General features: G+C 42.5%; 1 protein-coding gene and 1 pseudogene across 1 annotated transcript; both read right to left on the bottom strand.

Moving 5' to 3' along the window:
- LOC131220269 (uncharacterized) overlaps positions 1 to 9,868 on the bottom strand; it is a 43,775-nt pseudogene extending 33,907 nt beyond the window's left edge.
- A 4,111-nt stretch (positions 9,869 to 13,979) lies between these two features.
- Positions 13,980 to 18,912, bottom strand: LOC131221768 (receptor-like serine/threonine-protein kinase SD1-8). The gene is made up of 7 exons (XM_058217078.1): positions 17,505 to 18,912; positions 17,050 to 17,181; positions 16,759 to 16,970; positions 15,618 to 15,828; positions 14,883 to 15,120; positions 14,610 to 14,760; positions 13,980 to 14,495 (listed from the first exon to the last, which is right to left on the bottom strand). Exons 1-7 carry the CDS (start codon positions 18,790 to 18,792, stop codon positions 14,184 to 14,186), a joined length of 2,544 nt encoding a protein of 847 aa, XP_058073061.1. The 5' UTR covers positions 18,793 to 18,912; the 3' UTR covers positions 13,980 to 14,183.
- Positions 18,913 to 19,289: the final 377 nt, after the last annotated feature.

Genomic DNA, 19,289 nt, shown 5'->3' with positions numbered 1-19,289 from the left:
ATGAATGGGCTAAATAAAACAACAAAATAAAAATAAAAAGGGAAAGAAAAGAACAAGAAGGAAAGAGAGAAAACCAGCTCCACGTTCAGCCCTCCTGCTACCTCCCACGGCCTCCACCTTGCTTCAATCGTACCCAAGCCAAAAAGAACTCCTCCGCTCCTTCTCCACCTTCCTCACATTCCACCTCTTTCTTTTATAAAGGCAGTCCCCTCGGTCAGATGGTTGCTAGCTGGCGTGAAGTCATCAGCCGGAGAGAAGTCGGTGGGAAGTTTCGCACCACCCCAGCGGAAATGTATAATCTTCTTGCGTTGGATCAGATTTTAGCACCACAAAGATCCGACAGCATGATCCATTCCATTCATTAAATTCCTCTTAAAATCCTGAGCCTAGAAAGCGTGGTATGGATCGTCCCTGTGATGGCCCGCAGGATCTTCACTGTTACCATTTATCTTATGCTCGAGAAAAAAGAAACATGTAGAAACAATTCTTGGCCCTTCTTTGCAGGATTTTCATCTACATAACCCTCAGCCAGACCGTTAGAACCTTCTGGACGGTCCGGATCAAGCCTATGGGTCAAGACAGAGGCCCACAAGGTTTCGTTCACAAGCCAGATCGCGGAACAGAGCCTGCGCAATGACCTTTCGCTGTGGTTGTTGGGGTCATGATCGATACAGGAGAGTAAATCCATTCCGTCCATTGGAATGTCTTAGAAAAACCAATTGGAAAGGGTTTGTTTGGCTTGGATTGGGTGTGGTCCACCGATCTTTCTGCTTCATCATCCATCCTATGTTTAACAACTAGGAAAGTGAGGAAATTTTCATGATGCCCAAAAGGAGACCTAGGCGTGGGTTAAACCCCCATTCCGAATGCATTGGACGGTTCAGATCTGCCAGAGGGATGATGGGTGGGGCCCACTAGCCAAAAACGGCTAGCCAGCATCCGTCCGCTGGACGCTGGTGCGCAAAGAAGATGGGTCCAGCGTCTGTTGACCACTTCGGCTGTCTGGTGCGGCGCGCGCGTGCGTGTACCCTATGTACACGCGCTGTACATGCGGGGTCCACTATGATGTATATGTGGAATCCGTTTCGTCCATTCCCCTCCTCATCATATTTAACACGTTGAGAACAAAATTGAAGCATTTCCAGATACCAGGCGGGTCCCAAATCACTGATTTATGAGCTGATCTGTCCATTGGGACACTTGCACAGGGATTGAACGGATGAAAATCGACGAGTAAGGTTAATTTATAGTCCTCGGACGATGTATGAATTTTCGAGCTAAACAGATGGTAGGAACCCTGTGATCTTGCATTCTGGATGTCTTTCGAGCCACTTGAGCTTCAGTTTTTTCGATTTCTTGAATCCCTAGCGTGCACATCCGTCGATCTTGGTCTCTTGGGGTTCGTCGCTTGCCTTGGTGACTTCAGACCGTTAAATCCATGCTTTTAGTACATTTTCCCAGTCCAAGCTTGTAAATATGCCCTGTAACACAAACACGATTTAAATCGGGCCGTTAAACAGTATCATGTTTGAAAATCCAGGCAATAACAGGGTCTGATATGCAATATTTGACCCTCATCAGCTACCAATTAACTGTTGGTCAGCAGGTCGAGTAACAATGTCCCATGTATGATTATCATCAAATGCCTTAAGTTCTTCTGCCATAACTTTCTTCCAACAATCATGAGTGGCTGCCTGAGAGTATGAAGTAGGAATAGAAACAGTATCCAGAGTAGTATTCATGATAGACATAGAGCATATCAAGCGATCAGGCGCTCGATGTACATGATCAGAACGACGTATCGAGGTAGGTTCAGGATCTACAACAGGTACAGTGGGTTCGGGTTGAGTAATAGGTGGTGGATCTGTACGTGGTCGACGAGAGTAAACCAGCAATGGATGAGGGAGAGTACTCGAGGCAAAAGGAATATTAGGAAAGGTGGTTAGACCAGGAAATTTTGGGGTGTGTGCAGGAGGAAGATCTAAATGAAAGGCAATATGTTTAAGAAAAATAACATGTCGTGAAACCCGAACACGACGTGCGACCGGATCATAACATCGAAAACCCTTCTGAGTTTCTTCAAATCCCAAGTACATACATTTGATCGATTTTAGAGATAGTTTATTACGCTCACGTGAAGCCAAGTGAACATAACAGACACAACCAAAAACACGAAATGTGGAATATGTAGGAGGTGAACCATTAAGTACAAAGTATGGAGATTTACTATTTAGAACATTGGTTGGCAGCCGGTTAATCAAGTAGACTGAATGTAACATTGCTTCTGCCTAGAAAGAACGAGAAACACTCATAACTGTCATCAGGGTGTTGGCGGTTTCAACAATATGACGATTTTTTCGTTCAGTCACCCCGTTCTGTTGTATAGTATCAGAACAGGTGGTCTGATGAATAATCCCATGACTCTGAAGAAATGTACGAAAATCGGTTGAGAGATATTCCCCCCCTGAGTCAGAGCGAAGAGTTTGTACTGGAACCTGAATTTGAGTCTTTACCATAGAGTGAAATATCTTGAATTTTTCAAAAACCTATGACTTTGAGTGCAAAAAGTAAATCCAGGTGTAACGTGTAAAGTCATCAATGAATATAATATAGTAACGTAACCCAGAGAGAGACATAATAGGTGAAGGACCCCAGACATCTGTATGCATTAGTTCAAACATAGAAGATGATTTTGTAATACTTAAAGGAAAATGAATATACTTACTTTTTGAAAGACAACAAGATGAGCAAGAATAATCCAAAGCATTTTTATTTAGAGAAACATTCCCTAACATGCCAGAAGAAAATAACTGAATTAATCGATCACAATGTAGATGACGCAGGCGAAAATGCCACAGTTTCCACAATTATTTACCGAACAAATATCTGATGAAGATAGAGAAAAGAAACAACAAACCGGAGTGACAGATCGATCAAAATCCAGCATGTACAAATGACCATGCCGCCTACCCATCCCAAGTACCTTCCCCGTGCCAGATCTTGCACAAAACAACAGTTGGGAAGAAATATGACTAAGCAGTTATTAGCTGTGAGTTGACTAACTGAAATTAAATTGGAGGAGAGGTTAGGAACATGAAACACATCATGAAGGGTGAACTGGCGATGAGCAGATGGAGAGAAAGTCAATGATCCAACGAACTGAATAGGTAATCTAGTGTCATCCGCAGTAGAAATAATCTAATTTTCAGTGTATGGACGAATATCACAAAAATGGAATACAGCACCAGTCATATGATTTGAAGCACCCGAATCGAAGAACCATGTAGAAGATGGGGATATACTTGACATCCCGGCTGCAGAAAGTGCCTGAATGATTTGCTGGATCATCGCAGGAGTCAAAGGTGATGAAAGACCTTCAACAGAAATAATAGATGTAGAATCACTAACAGATGGCTCGGAAGAAATAGTGGTAGCAGTAGCAGAAAGAGCATGACCACGGCCACGGCCACGACCACCACGTTCACGACCGAAAGAAGATGCATAGGCACATGTACGGCAGTCCTGAATACCATGACCAGTCCGTCGACAATAAGCGCACCATTCTTTGCATTGAGCAACAACATGTCCCATCTTGTTGTAGCTGCGACAAGTCAGGGGAGTGGAACCACGTGTAGTAGTGGACACACCAAGCACCATATCAGATGATCCTGGAGTTGAGGAAGGAAGAGAAAGAACTTTCAGTCGTTGTTCCTTAGCCAATAAGTCATTAATAATAGAATTCAAGGAAGGAGGAGGATTACGGTTCAAGAGAGCAGCCCGACAATGCTCAAATTTCGGGCGCAGCTTCATAAGAAATTGTCTTACTTGCACACTCTCACGCATAGATTGGAATATTTTAAAGTCATGAGGAAATGTTGGATCCATCATAGCCATCTCCGTCCAAATAGTGACAATTTTGGAGCAAAATGATTGAATACTGTCATCACCCTGAGTAAGGTTAACGAGATCTTGTTCCAGGCAGTATAACCGGTCCGCATTACTCTGTTGATAAATTGTCTGGAGATGCTCCCACATTGCCTTAGCAGTGCGATGAGGTGTGAGGCCAACAGCAATGGAACGATCGACTGAATTAAGAATCCAGGTAATAATCCGTCCATTGTTCATTTCCCAATCAGCTAATTTGTCGGCATCGGTGGAAGTGGGGATAGTAACAGATCCATCAATTAGTCCCCACAAACCATAACCCTTAAGGAAGTTCTGAAAATGGATGGCCCATAGAGAATAGTTGGTGCCATCAAAACTACAACGTGAGGCCTCTTGACGAGATAAGTTCTTGTCCATTGAGCTGAAGTATTATAAAGCACCTAAGGAGTTGCAATAGAATAAAGTTTTAGATGTACCGCACAACAACAGCAACAACAACAGGTTCTGTATCTGGATCTAATCTGAATCTGGATCTGAATCTGGTTCTGGATTTGGAGCGAGATGCTCAGAGGAGCACTGGAGCAGATCGAATTTGGATCTGGAGCGAGATGATGAGAGGGGCGCTGGAGCGGATCGGATCTGGATCTGGATCGGAACCAACAGCAATAGGTTCGGATCTGGATCTTGATCGGGACGATGCAGATGCACAGATGGGTCGAGTAGAGATACCGGGCGACGCAAATGAAAAGAACCAGATGCACAGATGCAGTGGGATCGAGCAAAGGGACCAGACGATTCAGAGGGTAGAGGGGTCGTCGGACGACGCAGTAGGGGCGGCCGGAAGACGTAGGGGTGGTCGGACGACCAGGTACAGTGGTCGGACGCAGTTGGGATGGCCGGACGACACAGCAAGGGCGGTTGAACAATGCAGGGATGGGGGCCGGACGATGCAGAGGCGGTTTCGGATCAGTGTAGCTCTGATACCATGACAATCGAGAGGAGCTGAAGCTTTTCTGTATTTGAGACAACCCAAAGGGGTTGAATATATAGAGATTACAATCATCTATACAAGGAAAATAATGAAATCGGAAATCAGAATCCTCTATATATGGAAACTAACTATACAAGGTAAGTGAGCCTGTCTAACATATACTTCGTGTGTTCGTGTTTGGCAATAAATGTAGTCATGTAAAAGCATAGTTATTTTGGTGATGGACAACATATGTTGTGGCAGGCATGGAAATTTGGCAACTTTATGTTATTAATGGTAAGATAGAGGTTTTAAAGAGTGAATCAGCTAAGATGAATTATTTTTCTTATCGTTTCAAATGACAGTTGTAGATCAACTGCTTGATTAGGATTTTGCTTCTTTCTTGGAATTACTTTCATAGTGAGTATGAGTTAAAAACTTGATAGGAAATACGAATACTATTTTAAACGGTATCTGTGAAATATGGTTTCCTTGAATTTCAATCTCTTTCTCATTCTCTGTAGATGATTTTCAAGTGTATAGCCAGCCATCTGGGCTATTCAATTTCCACACTGAGTTCTGTTCCTTGAGATTCGCCAACACATGCTCAAGATCCCAGCCTGTAGTAGTTTCCCAATTGGGTTCGTTGGGGTTTCTTTTATTTATTCAGCAAAAGGAGTTTCTGCTTGGTAACATAACCATCTGCCAGTTGCAGTCGTGAGTTCCCTTGGAGACTGGATGAAAAAAAAAAAAAGAGCCTAACATAAATCATATTGTGTTGCATTTTCTTGATAATTAAAATCCCTTTTTTTTTTTTCAAATCCATATACAGAGAAACAAGTTCATTTCTTATTATATAAATTAGACTAGTGGTTACCTTATAAACAGGGCCGAAACCACCCTGCCCAAGCTTACTTGTTGGAGAGAAGTTATCCGTAGCAGCTACTACAGTTGCAAAACTGAATAATGGCAACTCCAGACCCTTCGTCCTGCCTTCGCTGAGCATGTTTTCATTTATTGATTCCCTGTCATCCGACCCATTAATTTGTAACTCATGCAACGATACTTCTTGGCTTCTTTCCTGCTTCCCTGGTTGTCAGAAAAAGGCTCACTTCATGAATCAAAATGTCCATTGCCCAGTTCATGGTTAAGAGAATTTTTACCTTTAGGCATGAGCTTTCGCCTACAGAAATAACACATAAGGGAGCCCAATAAAAGGATGGACATAGTGATTGTTACTGCAATGATTACTTGCTGCCTCTTCTTCTTTCCTGTATCTGAACTTGTATTGATTAGTAGAAAACAGAACGCACATTTGAAAGCCTTTGCATCTCACAGCACATGCATAACATACGTATAGAATCAGTCTGACTGAGAAAGAGTTGCGGTTTCCTACTTCTACCGACATAAAGAAAACAAACAAAATATAACCGAAATTTGGAAAAATAAAATGAAGACAAATCATTAAAATTTACCATTTCTAGTGCCTTGTTGTCGAGAGTCAGTAGGTGGATCGACTTGTTGTAGAGAGTCAGTAGGTGTATTAAGCTCTGAAGCAGCAAGACAAACATAAAGATCAGGGACTTTGCCGGAGATGTTGCTGGAGATCTTACGAAGATTCATCAACTCTCCATCCCAAAAGGAACATCCGGTTCTGTTGTCATGAGCAGAAGCATAAGCAATACAAGAGCAGCTTCTCCTGCACTCAACTTCACAGTATTCTAGGCTGAGACTTGAATTCTTTAGAACTCGAGGGTTACCAGAAAACATCATGCCACTCAATGGCAACAATCCATCTTGATTCCCACACTTCAGTTCTATTTGCCTCACGCACCCCTTTGATTTATCACCTGCATCCCAATCTCCTCGAGAGTAAGTCTCAAACCCGTGCAAGCACTTGCAGAAAGAGAGCAGCGTCCCTTCGCAAATACCATAAGCCCCACAAGGAGCATAAACCTCACATGCCGCTCTTGGTTGAGACCAGGACAAATTCCAAGATTGGCTCTTCTCCATCCATGTCAATCGCTTGATTTGCCCAGACACGATCATCACCAATATTGAAATTATAGTATTATCATAAAGTGAATAAATAAAATATGTCCCATTCTCATTCGATATGTAGATGTAATTGAAGATATTATTTCTTCCCATTTCAGGAATCAGGCTGAAACTCTGACCGTTCCAAGTACCACTAGTCCAATATTTGCTTCATTCTTTCCGTATAAGAAACTGAGGCGCCAATCCATCGGAATCCATTCCCAAAGTGAAGTGCCCAGAAGCAAGGAACCATTTTCGCCCACTATTTATATTCACTCCCAGTTTCATGCCAGGGAGATACGTATCGGTAGGATAATCAAAGCTTTGCCATATGACCCGGCCTTCATCATTTGTCGAATTCCCTTCCATCAGTATGAAGTTTCCAGTATCCAAGAGCCGAGCACTTTTGTAACTGGTAGAAGAATCAGATGTCACCATGAAGTTGACTCCTATCTCATCCAAGATCATCAGATTTCCATTGTTGGTGTTGATTGTAAGAACACCAGATAAATGCGAGACTGGGTTTTTCCTACTGGCAACCCATACAACCATTTGTTTCTTGACTTTCTTGTACCATATTCCCACGTAACGATTCTTCGACTTGCGGGGCTGAAGAAGCCCAGCTCAAAAACCTCACCAGCAGAAATCAAGGTCTTCCCGTCAGGGAGCGGTTGGTCTTGTGTGATGGTATCCACCGCGTGGGAAAATCAAATGCAGAGGCAGTAGAATATGAAGAAACTGAGAAGAATACACAGTTTGCCGGATTTGCTTTCCATCATCGAATGAGTAACGAGCTTGCAATTCACCGTCAATGGAAGGTGATTGAAAGGCGCCTGTGACTGATGAGTTAAGGAAAAATACTACTGAAAACTTATGACCACTTCTATAGCCAGTCTGGAAGATGGTCAAAATACTCGGCTACTTGAATTGACTGATCCAACCCAGAAGCGAGTTGGGGCTGAATGGGCACAGCTCACCTGAGTCACTTAAAATGGTCTTCTTGGAATGGACAAAAGTCTAACAATCATATTACTATATTCTAACTGGTGCATTTTCTCCACCGGGTCATGCATCATGGGGTCACTAAATAGGAGCTCAAGAAGATTGATTTTTATATTGTTTTTTCTGCAACATCTTCCAAATAATTTCTCACATGCGCCTAACTTTGACAATGAAATTGGAAATTGCAACGAGGAGATGATTGCTGATTCTACATGCAGGACAGGGGCTTGTTTTGTTACTATTGCAAGTACTCTTTATGTAATGGAAACAGAGGCTTGGATGATTACGAACACTCAGCTTGTGGGCCCCCACCGAGCGATGTCAGGAGGCAGATGAACTCCCAGTTTATCGAATGGTGTCAGAGCTATTACGGGTCAAGTATGTGTTAGACAGACTAAAATATACCTTGTATAGCTAGCATACCTTATATAGTTGGCTTTCCATAGATAGATGATTTTGATTTTATTTCTTTCCTTGTATAGATACTGTAATCTCTATATATTCAACCCCTTTGGGTTGTCTCAAATATACAAAAGCTTTCAGCTCCTCTCGGTTTACATAGTATCAGAGCCTCACTGATCCAAATCCGGCACCACCTGTCAGATCCAACCACCCCTGCGTCGTCCGGCCACCCCTACTGCGTCGTCTGATCATCCCTCTGCTCGTCCAGCGCCATCTGCTGCTCGTCCTGCGTCCCCCGTTGAAGATTCGACCACCCCTGCGTCGTCCGACCGCCCTCTGTTGAAGCTCCGGCACCACCTGCGTCGTCCGACCGTCCCCTGTTGAAGATCCAACCACCTCTGCGCGTCCGACCGTCCCCTGTTGAAGATCCGACCACCTTGCATCGTCCGACCGTCCCCTGTTGAAGATCCGGCACCACCTACGTCGTCCGACCACCCGTCCGACCACCTCTGCTCGTCCAACGTCGTCCCTCTGCTCGTCCAGCGTCGCCCGGTCACCTCTGTTGCTGTTGCTCCCTACCAGATCTGTTGTTGTTGCTGCTGCGTCGCCAGATCTATATTTTCCAGATCTAGAGGTCCTGTTGCTGTTCCTATTCCGCCAAGATCCAGATACTGCTACCCGTTAGATATCTCCTACTGTACGGTACACCTAAAACATTCTTCTGCTGCAACTCTTTGCGTGCTTTATATTAATTCCGATCAATGGACAAGAACTCTTCACATACAGAGGCCCCAAGGTGTAGTTTTGATGGTACCAACTATTCACTATGGGCCATCCATTTTCAGAACTTCCTGAAGGGTCATGGTTTGTGGGGACTAATTGATGGATCTGTTACTATTCCCACCTCTACGGATGCCGATAAATTGGCTGATTGGGAAATGAACAATGGACGGATTATTACCTCGATTCTCGATTCGGTCGATCGGTCCATTGCTGTTGGCCTCACACCTCATCGCACGGCTAAGGCAATGTGGGACCATCTTCAGACAATTTATCATCAAAGTAATGCGGCCCGGTCATATCATCTGGAACAGGATCTCGTTAATCTTACTCAGGGTGACGACAGTATTCAATCATTTTATTCTAAAATTGTCACAATTTGGACTGAGATGGCCTTGATGGATTCAATATTTCCTAATGACTTTAGAATTTTCCAAACTATGTGCGAGAGTGCGCAAGTTCGCCAATTTCTTATGAAACTGCGTCCGGAATTCGAGCATTGTCGAGCTGCTCTCTTAAACCGTAGCCCTACTCCTTCATTGAATTCGGTTATTAATAATCTATTGGCTGAGGAACAACAACTGAAAGTTCTATCACTTCCTTCCTCGACTCCGGAATCATCTGATATGGTGCTTGCTGTGTCCACCACTACACCAACACGTGGCTCCTCTCCTTTAACCTGTCGCGGCTGCAATAAGGTGGGTTATGTTGTCGCTCAATGTAAAGAATGGTGTGCTTATTGTCGACGAACTGGTCATGGTATTCAAGACTGCCGTATACGTGCATATGCATCTTTTTCCGTCCATGGACGTGGTGGTCGTGGTCGTGGCCGTGGTCGTGCTCTTTCTGCTACTGCTGCCACTATTTCTTCCGAGCCGACTGTTACTAATTCTACATCTACTGTTTCTGCTGAAGGTCTTTCATCTCCGTTGACTCCTGCGATGCTCCAGCAAATCGTTCAGGCCCTTTCTGCGGCCAGTATGTCAGGTATATCCCCATCTTCTACATGGTTCTTCGATTCAAGTGCTTCCAATCATATGACCGGTACTATATCCCATCTTCGTGACATTCGTCCTTACACCAGCAATCAAGCTATTTCTACTGCGGATGGCACTAGACTACATATTCAGTCTGTTGGATCATTGACTTTCTCTCCTTCTGCTCATCGCCAGTTCACCCTTCGTGATGTATTTCACGTCCCTAACCTCTCCTCCAATTTAATTTCAGTTGGTCAACTCACATCAAATAACTGCTTAGTCATATTTCATCCCAACTGTTGTTTTGTGCAGGATCTGGCGACGGGGAAGGTACTTGGGAGGGGTAGGCGGCATGGTCATCTGTACGTGCTGGATTTGATCCATCTGTCACTCCGGCTCGTTGTTTCTTTTCTCCTTCTTTATCAGATATTTCTTCGGCAAATAAATTGTGGAAACTATGACACTTTTGCCTGGGTCATCCACATTCCGATCGGTTACTTCAGTTAATTTTGTCTGGCATATTAGGGAATATTTTTCTTAATAAAAATGATTTGGATTATTCTTGTTCTTCCTGTTGTCTTTCAAAAAGTAAATGTGTTCCATTTTTCCTAAGTACTATAAAATCATCTTTTATGTTTAAACTTGTGCATACGGATGTCTGGGGTCCTTCACCAATTATGTCTCTCTCTGGGTTACGATACTATGTTATATTCATTGATGATTTCACACGTTACACTTGGATTTACTTTCTGCAATCGAAGTCACAGGTTTTTGAAAAATTCAAGTTATTTCACTCTATGGTGAAGACTCAATTTCGGGTTTCAGTTCAAACTCTCTGCTCTGACTCAGGGGGGGAATATCTGATTTTCGTACATTTCTTCAAGAGCATGGAATTATTCATCAAACCACCTGTTCTGATACTCCACAACAAAACGGGGTGGCTGAAAGAAAAAATCGTCATATTATTGAAACTGCCAACACCCTGATGACAGCTATGAGTGTTCCTCGTTCTTTCTGGGCTGAAGCAATGTTACATTCCGTCTACTTGATTAATCGGAAGCCAACCAAAGTTCTGAACAGTAAATCTCCTTACTCTGTTCTCACTGGCTTACCTCCTGCATATTCTACAGTTTGGATTTTTGGTTGTATCTGTTATGTTCACTTGGTTTCACGTGAACATAACAAACTATCTCCAAAATCAGTCAAATGTATGTACTTGGGATTTGGGGAAACTCAGAAGGGTTTTCGATGTTATGATCCGGTTTCTCGTCGTGTTCGGGTTTCACGACATATAGTTTTTCTTGAGCACGTTGCTTTTCATTCATCTCTTCCTCCTCCGCACACTCCAAACTCTCCTGGTCTAACTGCCTTTACAGAAATTCCATTTGCCTCAAGTACTCTCCCTCGTCCGTTGCAGGTTTACTCACGTCAACCACGTACAGATCCACCACCTATTACTCAACCTGAATCTATTGTACCTGTTGCTGATCCCGAACTTACCTCGATCCTACGTTCCGCTCGTGAACATCAAGCGCCTGATCGGTTGATATGCTCTATGCCCACCATGAATGCTACTCTGGATACCGTTTCTATTCCTACTTCATACTCTCAGGCAGTCACTCATGATTGTTGGAAGAAAGCTATGGCAGAAGAACTTGCAGCATTGGAAGATAATCATACGTGAGACATTGTCACTCGACCTGCTGACCAACAGCTAATTGGTAGCAAATGGATTTATTCGGTCAAACTCAAGTATGATGGATCATTGGATCGATACAAGGCTCGACTTGTCGCTCAGGGATACAAACATGAATACGGAATTGATTATGATGAAACTTTCGCTCCCGTGGCCAAGATGAAAACTGTTCGTACCCTTCTGGCTATATCTTCTGTTCGCTCATGGCCATTCGCTCAGATGGATGTGAAAAATGCCTTTCTTCATGGAGATCTTCAAGAAACCGTGTATTTGAAACCTCCTCCTAGCTCCTTAATCCCTGACAATAAGGTATGTCGTCTGAAGAAAGCCCTGTACGGCCTCAAACAGGCACCTTAGGCATGGTTCCAACGCTTTCACGATGTTGTTACGGGTGCTAGCTTTACTCAAAGTGGTCATGACCCATCCTTATTTTTGCGCATCACTGGTCACGGAATTGTCATTGTTCTGGTCTATGTTGACGACATCCTACTGACTGGTAGCGATACTGCTGGCATCTCGGCTTTAAAGGAAGTTCTGCAATCCTCCTTCAAGATGAAAGACCTTGGCCATCTCACATACTTTCTTGGGCTTGAAATTTCACGTTCTAAACGTGGGATCCTGGTCAGCCAGCGTAAATATGCCAAGGATCTTCTCGCTTTGGCATCATTGACAGATCAGAAAATAGTTCAGACTCCCTTAGAACTTAACATTCATTATAGCCGCGACGATGGTGATCTACTTGCACAGCCCGACTTATACCATCGTTTGGTTGGGAGTCTGGTTTACTTAACTATGACTCGCCCTGATATTGTCTATGTTGTCCAAGTCGTCAGTCAGTTTGTATCTGCTCCTCGGACTCTTCATATGACTACGGTGTTACGCATCATACGGTACCTACGTGGAACTCTAGATCGATCACTGTTCTTCTCCTCCACGGCGACTCTGGACCTTCGTGCTTATTCGGATGCTGATTGGGCTGGTTGCGCTCTCACACGAAGATCTACTCTGGCTACTATATTTTTCTCGGCACTTCTCTCATCTCTTGGAAGTGTAAGAAGCAGGACACTGTTTCCAAATGAAGCACAAAAGCCGAGTATCGAGCGATGTCTGCTGCGTGTAGTGAGCTTGTTTGGTTATGTGGACTTCTTTCCGACTTGGGCATTCCTGTGCAGAATCCTACTCCACTCCATGTTGATAATCTCAGTGCCATTCAGATTGCCTCTAACCCGGTTTTTCATGAACGGACGAAGCATATTGAAGTTGACTGTCACTTTATCCGTGAGAAATTTCAGTCTGGACTCATTTATCTACCATATGTTACATCCCATGATCAGATTGTAGACATTTTCACCAAGTCCCTAACTTCTGCACGTCACTCATTTCTCGTTGGCAAACTATTACTTGTCGATGACCTGCATTAGTTTGAGGGGGGATGTTAAACAGACTAAAATATATCTTGTATAGCTAGCATACCTTATATAGTTGGCTTTCCATAGGTAGATAATTTTGATTTTATTTCTTTCCTTGTATAAATACTGTAATCTCTATATATTCAACCCCTTTGGGTTGTCTCAAATACACAAAAGCTTTCAGCTCCTCTCGGTTTAAAGTATGATGGGGCCACCAGATAGAAGCTTAAGCCTAACGACTGGCTCCGATGGAAGAGAGAGATGGGGAGCATGTAACATGAGCAAGTGAGGATTTTTATATACTATGCATTACAAAATTACCCTCTGAAATCTTAATGGGCTCAGTGGGGCTGACGTGCTTTTGTAAATGGTCCAAACCTGCCTGAGAAGCAGGCCTTAATTTTAAGGCTGAACCCATCCTGCAGGCCACATACTCCATCCCAAGCCTCGTTGAGGCAGGCCGGCCTGAAAGCTCAACCAAACTGTTGTCTGTGCTGTGGGCTTCTTGAGTTCTATATCAGCCTCATTTTTGTCAGTCTAGGAGTATTGTGAGGAACTCATACACTCGCATCTTCTTACATCTTAAAAGATCGGTTTCAGCATTGTTGGGTTTTGTCGGCTGGCAATGGAGGGAGAACACGTAGAGTGTCGAGATCAAGGTTGAAGTGGTGTACCAGGAGCCAGAATGTGTCTGATACCATATGCTATATGGGCCATCATAAGAAACTTGCTCTGAAGGGATGATGGTTCCCATCCATGTTTGTTGATGAATTTAGAACAATGAATAGAAAATTTCCAATGACTCGCATTCAACTCTAGAATTCAAAGAAACAATAGCTTATTTATGGTAGTTTAGAGGATAAATCCCACAATCTTACCCATACCACTCATTGTTTCATATGGGAGGATACAACATGATCATTTAATCTGACTGACATAAAATGGTAAGAATTATTTGAACTTCAACCAACAAAAACTTCCGTTGATTGGAAAAAGAGGCATACTCTGTTCTGAAGTGCGAATGTCTATCTAGCTTCTATCACAGAAATAGTTACATCATTATTGGAACAATTCTCTGTTCTGATTTTAGATGAATTCTCCTCAAGCCCCCTTCTTCCTAGAAAGAATGCAGGTCGTTTCGGATTAGCCAACGTTGTCATTTCATTACCAAGCATAGAAACAACGTCGAATATGGTGGGTCTATCCCTCGCACTTTCCTGCACACATAAGAGTCCCATTTGGATGAATCTCGAAATGTCGCAGCCAGTAGATGTTGTATCACCTAATGTTGGGTCCATCAACTCTGAGACCCTACCATCCTTCCACAATTCCCATGCCTGAAACAATTACATCTTTCTTGGTTGTAAGTCATTGTCGGATTCCAAAACAAAACAAAAACAAGGTGTTTTGAAACATGAAACCAAGATGGTAGATTTGTTCTGGTTACTCACATATCCGAGAAGGTTTAGAGACATATCAGAATGATAAAAGCTTGTGTTCTTCTTGCCACTGACAATCTCTAGAAGTAACACTCCAAAGCTAAAGACGTCAGATTTCTCTGAGAAAAGGCCCTCCATTGCATACTCGGGAGACATATAACCACTGGAATTCCACCATTCAACAATATTTCAATTGAAGTTAGACAATCAGTTGGGCATATTTATGGGTATACAGATGTGTATGTGGTTAGATGTAGATTGGTACTTGTGAATGAATTTACTTACTAAGTTCCAACAACCCTATTTGTATTTGCCTCTAATTCATTTCGCCCGAAAATTCTCGCCATGCCAAAGTCTGATATCTTGGGGCTCATCTCACCATCCAAGAGGATGTTACTGGCTTTAAGATCTCTGTGAATAACTCTCAATCGGGAGTACTTGTGAAGATAGAGAAGCCCTTGAGCAATTCCATCAATGATGTGGATGCGTTTTCCCCAATCTAAAAGCTTTCCTTGGGTTGGATCTGCATCATTTTTAGACTCAAATATATTAACAAGAAGGTATTTTAGTGCACATGGTAGAGAATATCCTACCAACATAAAGGATATGAATGTAGATGAAGTTGACAGACAGGACTTCGAGATAGTCCATTTCTCAAGTTGTGTTGTCCCATCCACCAGACATGTGGTATTTGAGTTTATTGAGCTAGATCATTGTGATCATAATGTAGGTTGTGGATGAAGCAAGTCCGAAAAATAACTCCAGTAGAATTCGGTTAAAAGAAATTGGTTCCTGAACAGTGCGAATTAGTGGACCAAAATCTGATGACTAAGATCATCTGATCAGTATGAATTTTAATTTGAGTCATGATCCTTGTGGAATGGGGCGAAGATTTGGATGGTTTGAGAAGAGTGCATGTATGGCACATGTACAGTGGATGAGAGACCACAAATTGAGAAATGATGCCGAACTATCACCATAGTATTGCGTGGAGTTCGAAAGTGTTAAAGAGCAACAAACCAAAGAGGAGGAAGTCCAGGCTTTTGTTGGGCATGTATTCGTAGAGCAGAATCTTTTCTTCTCCTTCAATGCAGCAACCCAAAAGCCTAACAAGATTCATGTGTTGGAGTTTGGCAATAAGTATAATCTCATTTTTGAACTCTTCTAGACCTTGTCCAGAACTTCTTGAAAGCCTTTTCACTGCGATTTCTTGTCCCTGGGACAACCTACCCTGAGATTGTCATTTTCCGTCAGCATCTTCTATTCAATATCGATACACTAGGTGGTGTATACTTCGTGTGTTGGTGTTTGGCAATAAATATAGTCCCGTTAAAGCAGAGTTATTTTGCCGATGGACAACATACGTTGTGACAGACATGGAAATTTGGCAACTAAATATGTTATTTATTGTAAGATAAGAGGTTTTGTTACCTCTACACTTACTTTTAGAGAGTGAATCATCTAAGATGAATTATTTTTCTCGTCCTTTCAAATGATAGTTGTAGTTCGAGAGCTTGATTAGGATTTGCTTCTTCTTAGAAATATTTTCCTAGTGAGTCTGTTAAAAGCTTGATAGGAAGATAATAGTATTTGAAAAGGTACTGGTGAAAACCAAATTACATGATCATTAGTAATTATTTGAGCTAAATTAGTGTTCGAAGAGGTGGCATGAATAAGAGTGATGTTTTCTTTATTGGCTTTATTTTCCTTCCTTTCTCATGATTTTCTTAGTCATGGGATATATTTCTGAAATATGGTTTCTGTGAATTTCAATCTCTCTCTCTCTCTCTCTCTCTCTCTCTCTCTAGATGATTTTCAAGTTTATGGTCATCTTGGAAATTCAATTTCCTGACTGCGTTCTGTTCCTTGAGATTCACCAACAGACACTCATGATTCCAGTGCGTAGTAGTTTACCAATAGGGTTTGTTGGGATTTCTTTTTATTTTCTCTGCAAAAAAAAAGAGTTTCTGCATGGTTCCAGAGCCATTTCCAGTTGGGGTAGTGGCTCAAAGCAAAAAGAAAAGGGGAAAAAAAAAAAAAGTCTAACAGGAACCATGTGTTGGATTTTCTCAATAATTAAAAGCATCGTTCAAATCCCCTGCGGAAATACATGTCATTTCTTATTATCTAATTTGGACTAGTGTCAATGAAATATGATTACCTTATAAACAGGGCCAAAACCACCCTGCCCAAGCTTATTTGTTGGAGAGAAGTTATCTGTAGCAGTTACTATACTTGCAAAACTGTATAGCGCCAACTCCAGACCCTTCCTTCCACCTTCTCTGAGCCCATTTGCATTCATGAGTTCCCTGTCATCTGACCCATCATCTCCTAACTCACGCAATAATACTTCTTGGCTTGTTTCCCGTTTCCCTGGTTAGTAGCAAAACAGTTGCTTCACACGATGAATCAAAATGTCAATTGCATAGTTCATGACTAGGAGAATTTTTACCTTTATTCATTAGCTTTCGCCTACAAAAACAACACATAAAGGAGCCCAGTAGAAGTATGGACAGAGAGATTGCAAGTGCACTGATTACTTGTTTCCTCTTCTTCTTTTCTCTGTCTGAACTTGTATTGTTTTCTGTATTTGAACATGTATTGATTAGTACAAAAAAGAATGCATGGTTGAAAGCCATTGCGGTTCACAGCACAAGTGTATATATATAGTATATAGTGTGTGTGTGTGTGTGTGTGTGTGTGTGTGTGTGTGTATATAGATAGATAGATAGATAGATAGAATCAGGCTGACTGAGATAAAGTTGCAGTTTCCTACTTTTACAGGCATAAGAAAACAAACAAATACACAATTAAAAATGATAAGCGGAAACAGGAAAAAGAAAATGATGTTGAAACGATAAAATCTACCGATACGAATGACTTGTTGTCAAGAGTTAGTAGGCATACCAAACTCTGAAGCAGAGAGAAGAACATAAAGATCAGGAACATTGCTGGAGGTCTCGCGAATATTCATCAACTCTCCATCCAACAAGGAACATCCGGTTCTGTTGTAATGAGCAGAAGCATAAGCAATACAAGAGCAGTTTCTCCTGCATTCAAATTCGCAATCTTCTAGGCTGAGACTTGAATTCTTTAGAACTCGAGGGTTACCAGAAAACACCATGCCACTCAACCGCAAGAACCTATCTTGATTCCCACAATTCAGTTCTGTTCGCCTCACGCACCCCTTTGATCTATCACCTGAATCCCAATCTCTTTGAGAGTAAGGCTCAAATCCGTGCAAGCACGTGCACAGAGAGAGCATATCCTCTTTGCAGATACCATAAGCTCCACAAGGAGCATAAACCTCACATCGCGCTATTGGTTGAGACCTAAACAAAATCCAAGATTGGCTGCTCTCCAGCCATGTCAATTGCTTGATTTGCCCAGACACGTCCATCACCAATCTTGAAATTATAGTATTATCATAAAGTGAATAAATAAAATATGTCCCATCCTCATTCGATATGTAGCTGTAATGGAAGATATGACCTCTTCTCATTTCAGGCATAAGGCTGAAAATCTCCCCGTTCCAAGTGCCACTAGTCCAGTAGATTTTTCGATCTCTCCGTATAAGAAACTGACCCAATCCATCGGAATCCATTCCGAAAGTGAAGTCCCCAGGAGCAGGGTCATCTTCACTTGTCCATGAAGAGAGGAACCAGCTGTTTTGTGGACTTTTTATATTCACCCCCAGTTTCATGCCAGGGAGATACGTATCTGTAGGATAATCAAAGCTTTGCCATATGACCCGGCCTTCATCATTAGTCGAATTACCTTCTATCAGTATGAAGTTTCCAGTATCCAATAGCCGAGCACTTGTGTGATTGGTGGCAGAATCAGATGTCACCATGATGTTGCCTCCAATCTCATCCAAGATCATCAGATTCCCATTGTTGCTTTTAATTGTAAGGACACCAGATGAATGCGAGAGCGGGGTTCTCCTATTGGCAACCCATACAACCGTTTGTTTCGTGACTTTCTTGTACCATATTCCCACATAACGATTCTTGGACTTGCCGGGGCTAAAGAAGCCCAGCTCGAAAACCTCACCAGCAGAAATCAAGGTCTTCCCATCAGGGAGCGGTTGGTCTTGTGTGATGGTATCTGCCGCGTGGTAAAATTGAACACAGTGGCAGTAGAATATGAAGAAACTAAGAAGAATAAACAGTTTGCCGGATTTGCTTTCCATCATGGAATGAGTAACAAGCTTGCAATTCGCCAGCAATGGAAGGTGATTGAATGGCGCCTATGGCCGATGAGTTAAGGAAACAAACTCCACTAGGCCTGATTACCCAACCATACAGCCAAATGTTCAGTGGTGAAAACTGAAAGATTATGGCCACTTCTATAGCCGGTCCGGAAGATGGTCAAAATACTCGGCTACTATTCGACTGGTCCAAGTTCGGGCTGAATGGGCAAAACTCACCTGAGTCAGGGGTTACTTGTGTTCTTTAACTGGTTCGGACGCAACAAAATCGGAGTTGACTCGAGCTAGTTATCTCAGACTCGTATGATTCTTAAAACAGAAATCGCTAATAGTGAGTGAAGACGAATTACAGGATACACGAACCGAGTCTTTATACAGGTACTCAATTCGGAAGCGGATAGCCTGTGACCTAGGCACAGAGATATATGGGGCTGCGTGGGCTCACAGAGATGTCCGTGACTAATCCACTCCGTCCATTTGTT

Source organism: Magnolia sinica, chromosome 12 (genome assembly GCF_029962835.1).
Source record: "Magnolia sinica isolate HGM2019 chromosome 12, MsV1, whole genome shotgun sequence".
Lineage (NCBI taxonomy): Eukaryota > Viridiplantae > Streptophyta > Magnoliopsida > Magnoliales > Magnoliaceae > Magnolia > Magnolia sinica.
Note: the sequence above shows the minus strand (reverse complement) of the source record. Positions and strands in the feature narration are given on the sequence as shown.

Coding starts and splice junctions, on each gene's coding strand:
- LOC131221768 (XM_058217078.1), bottom strand. CDS start 18,792: ATGATGGAAAGCAAATCCGGCAAACTGTTTATTCTTCTTAGTTTCTTC. Junction 16,971..17,049: donor GCGAAAGCTAATGAATAAAG/GTAAAAATTCTC, acceptor GCTACTAACCAG/GGAAACGGGAAACAAGCCAA. Junction 15,121..15,617: donor CCTGGACTTCCTCCTCTTTG/GTTTGTTGCTCT, acceptor AAAATGATGCAG/ATCCAACCCAAGGAAAGCTT.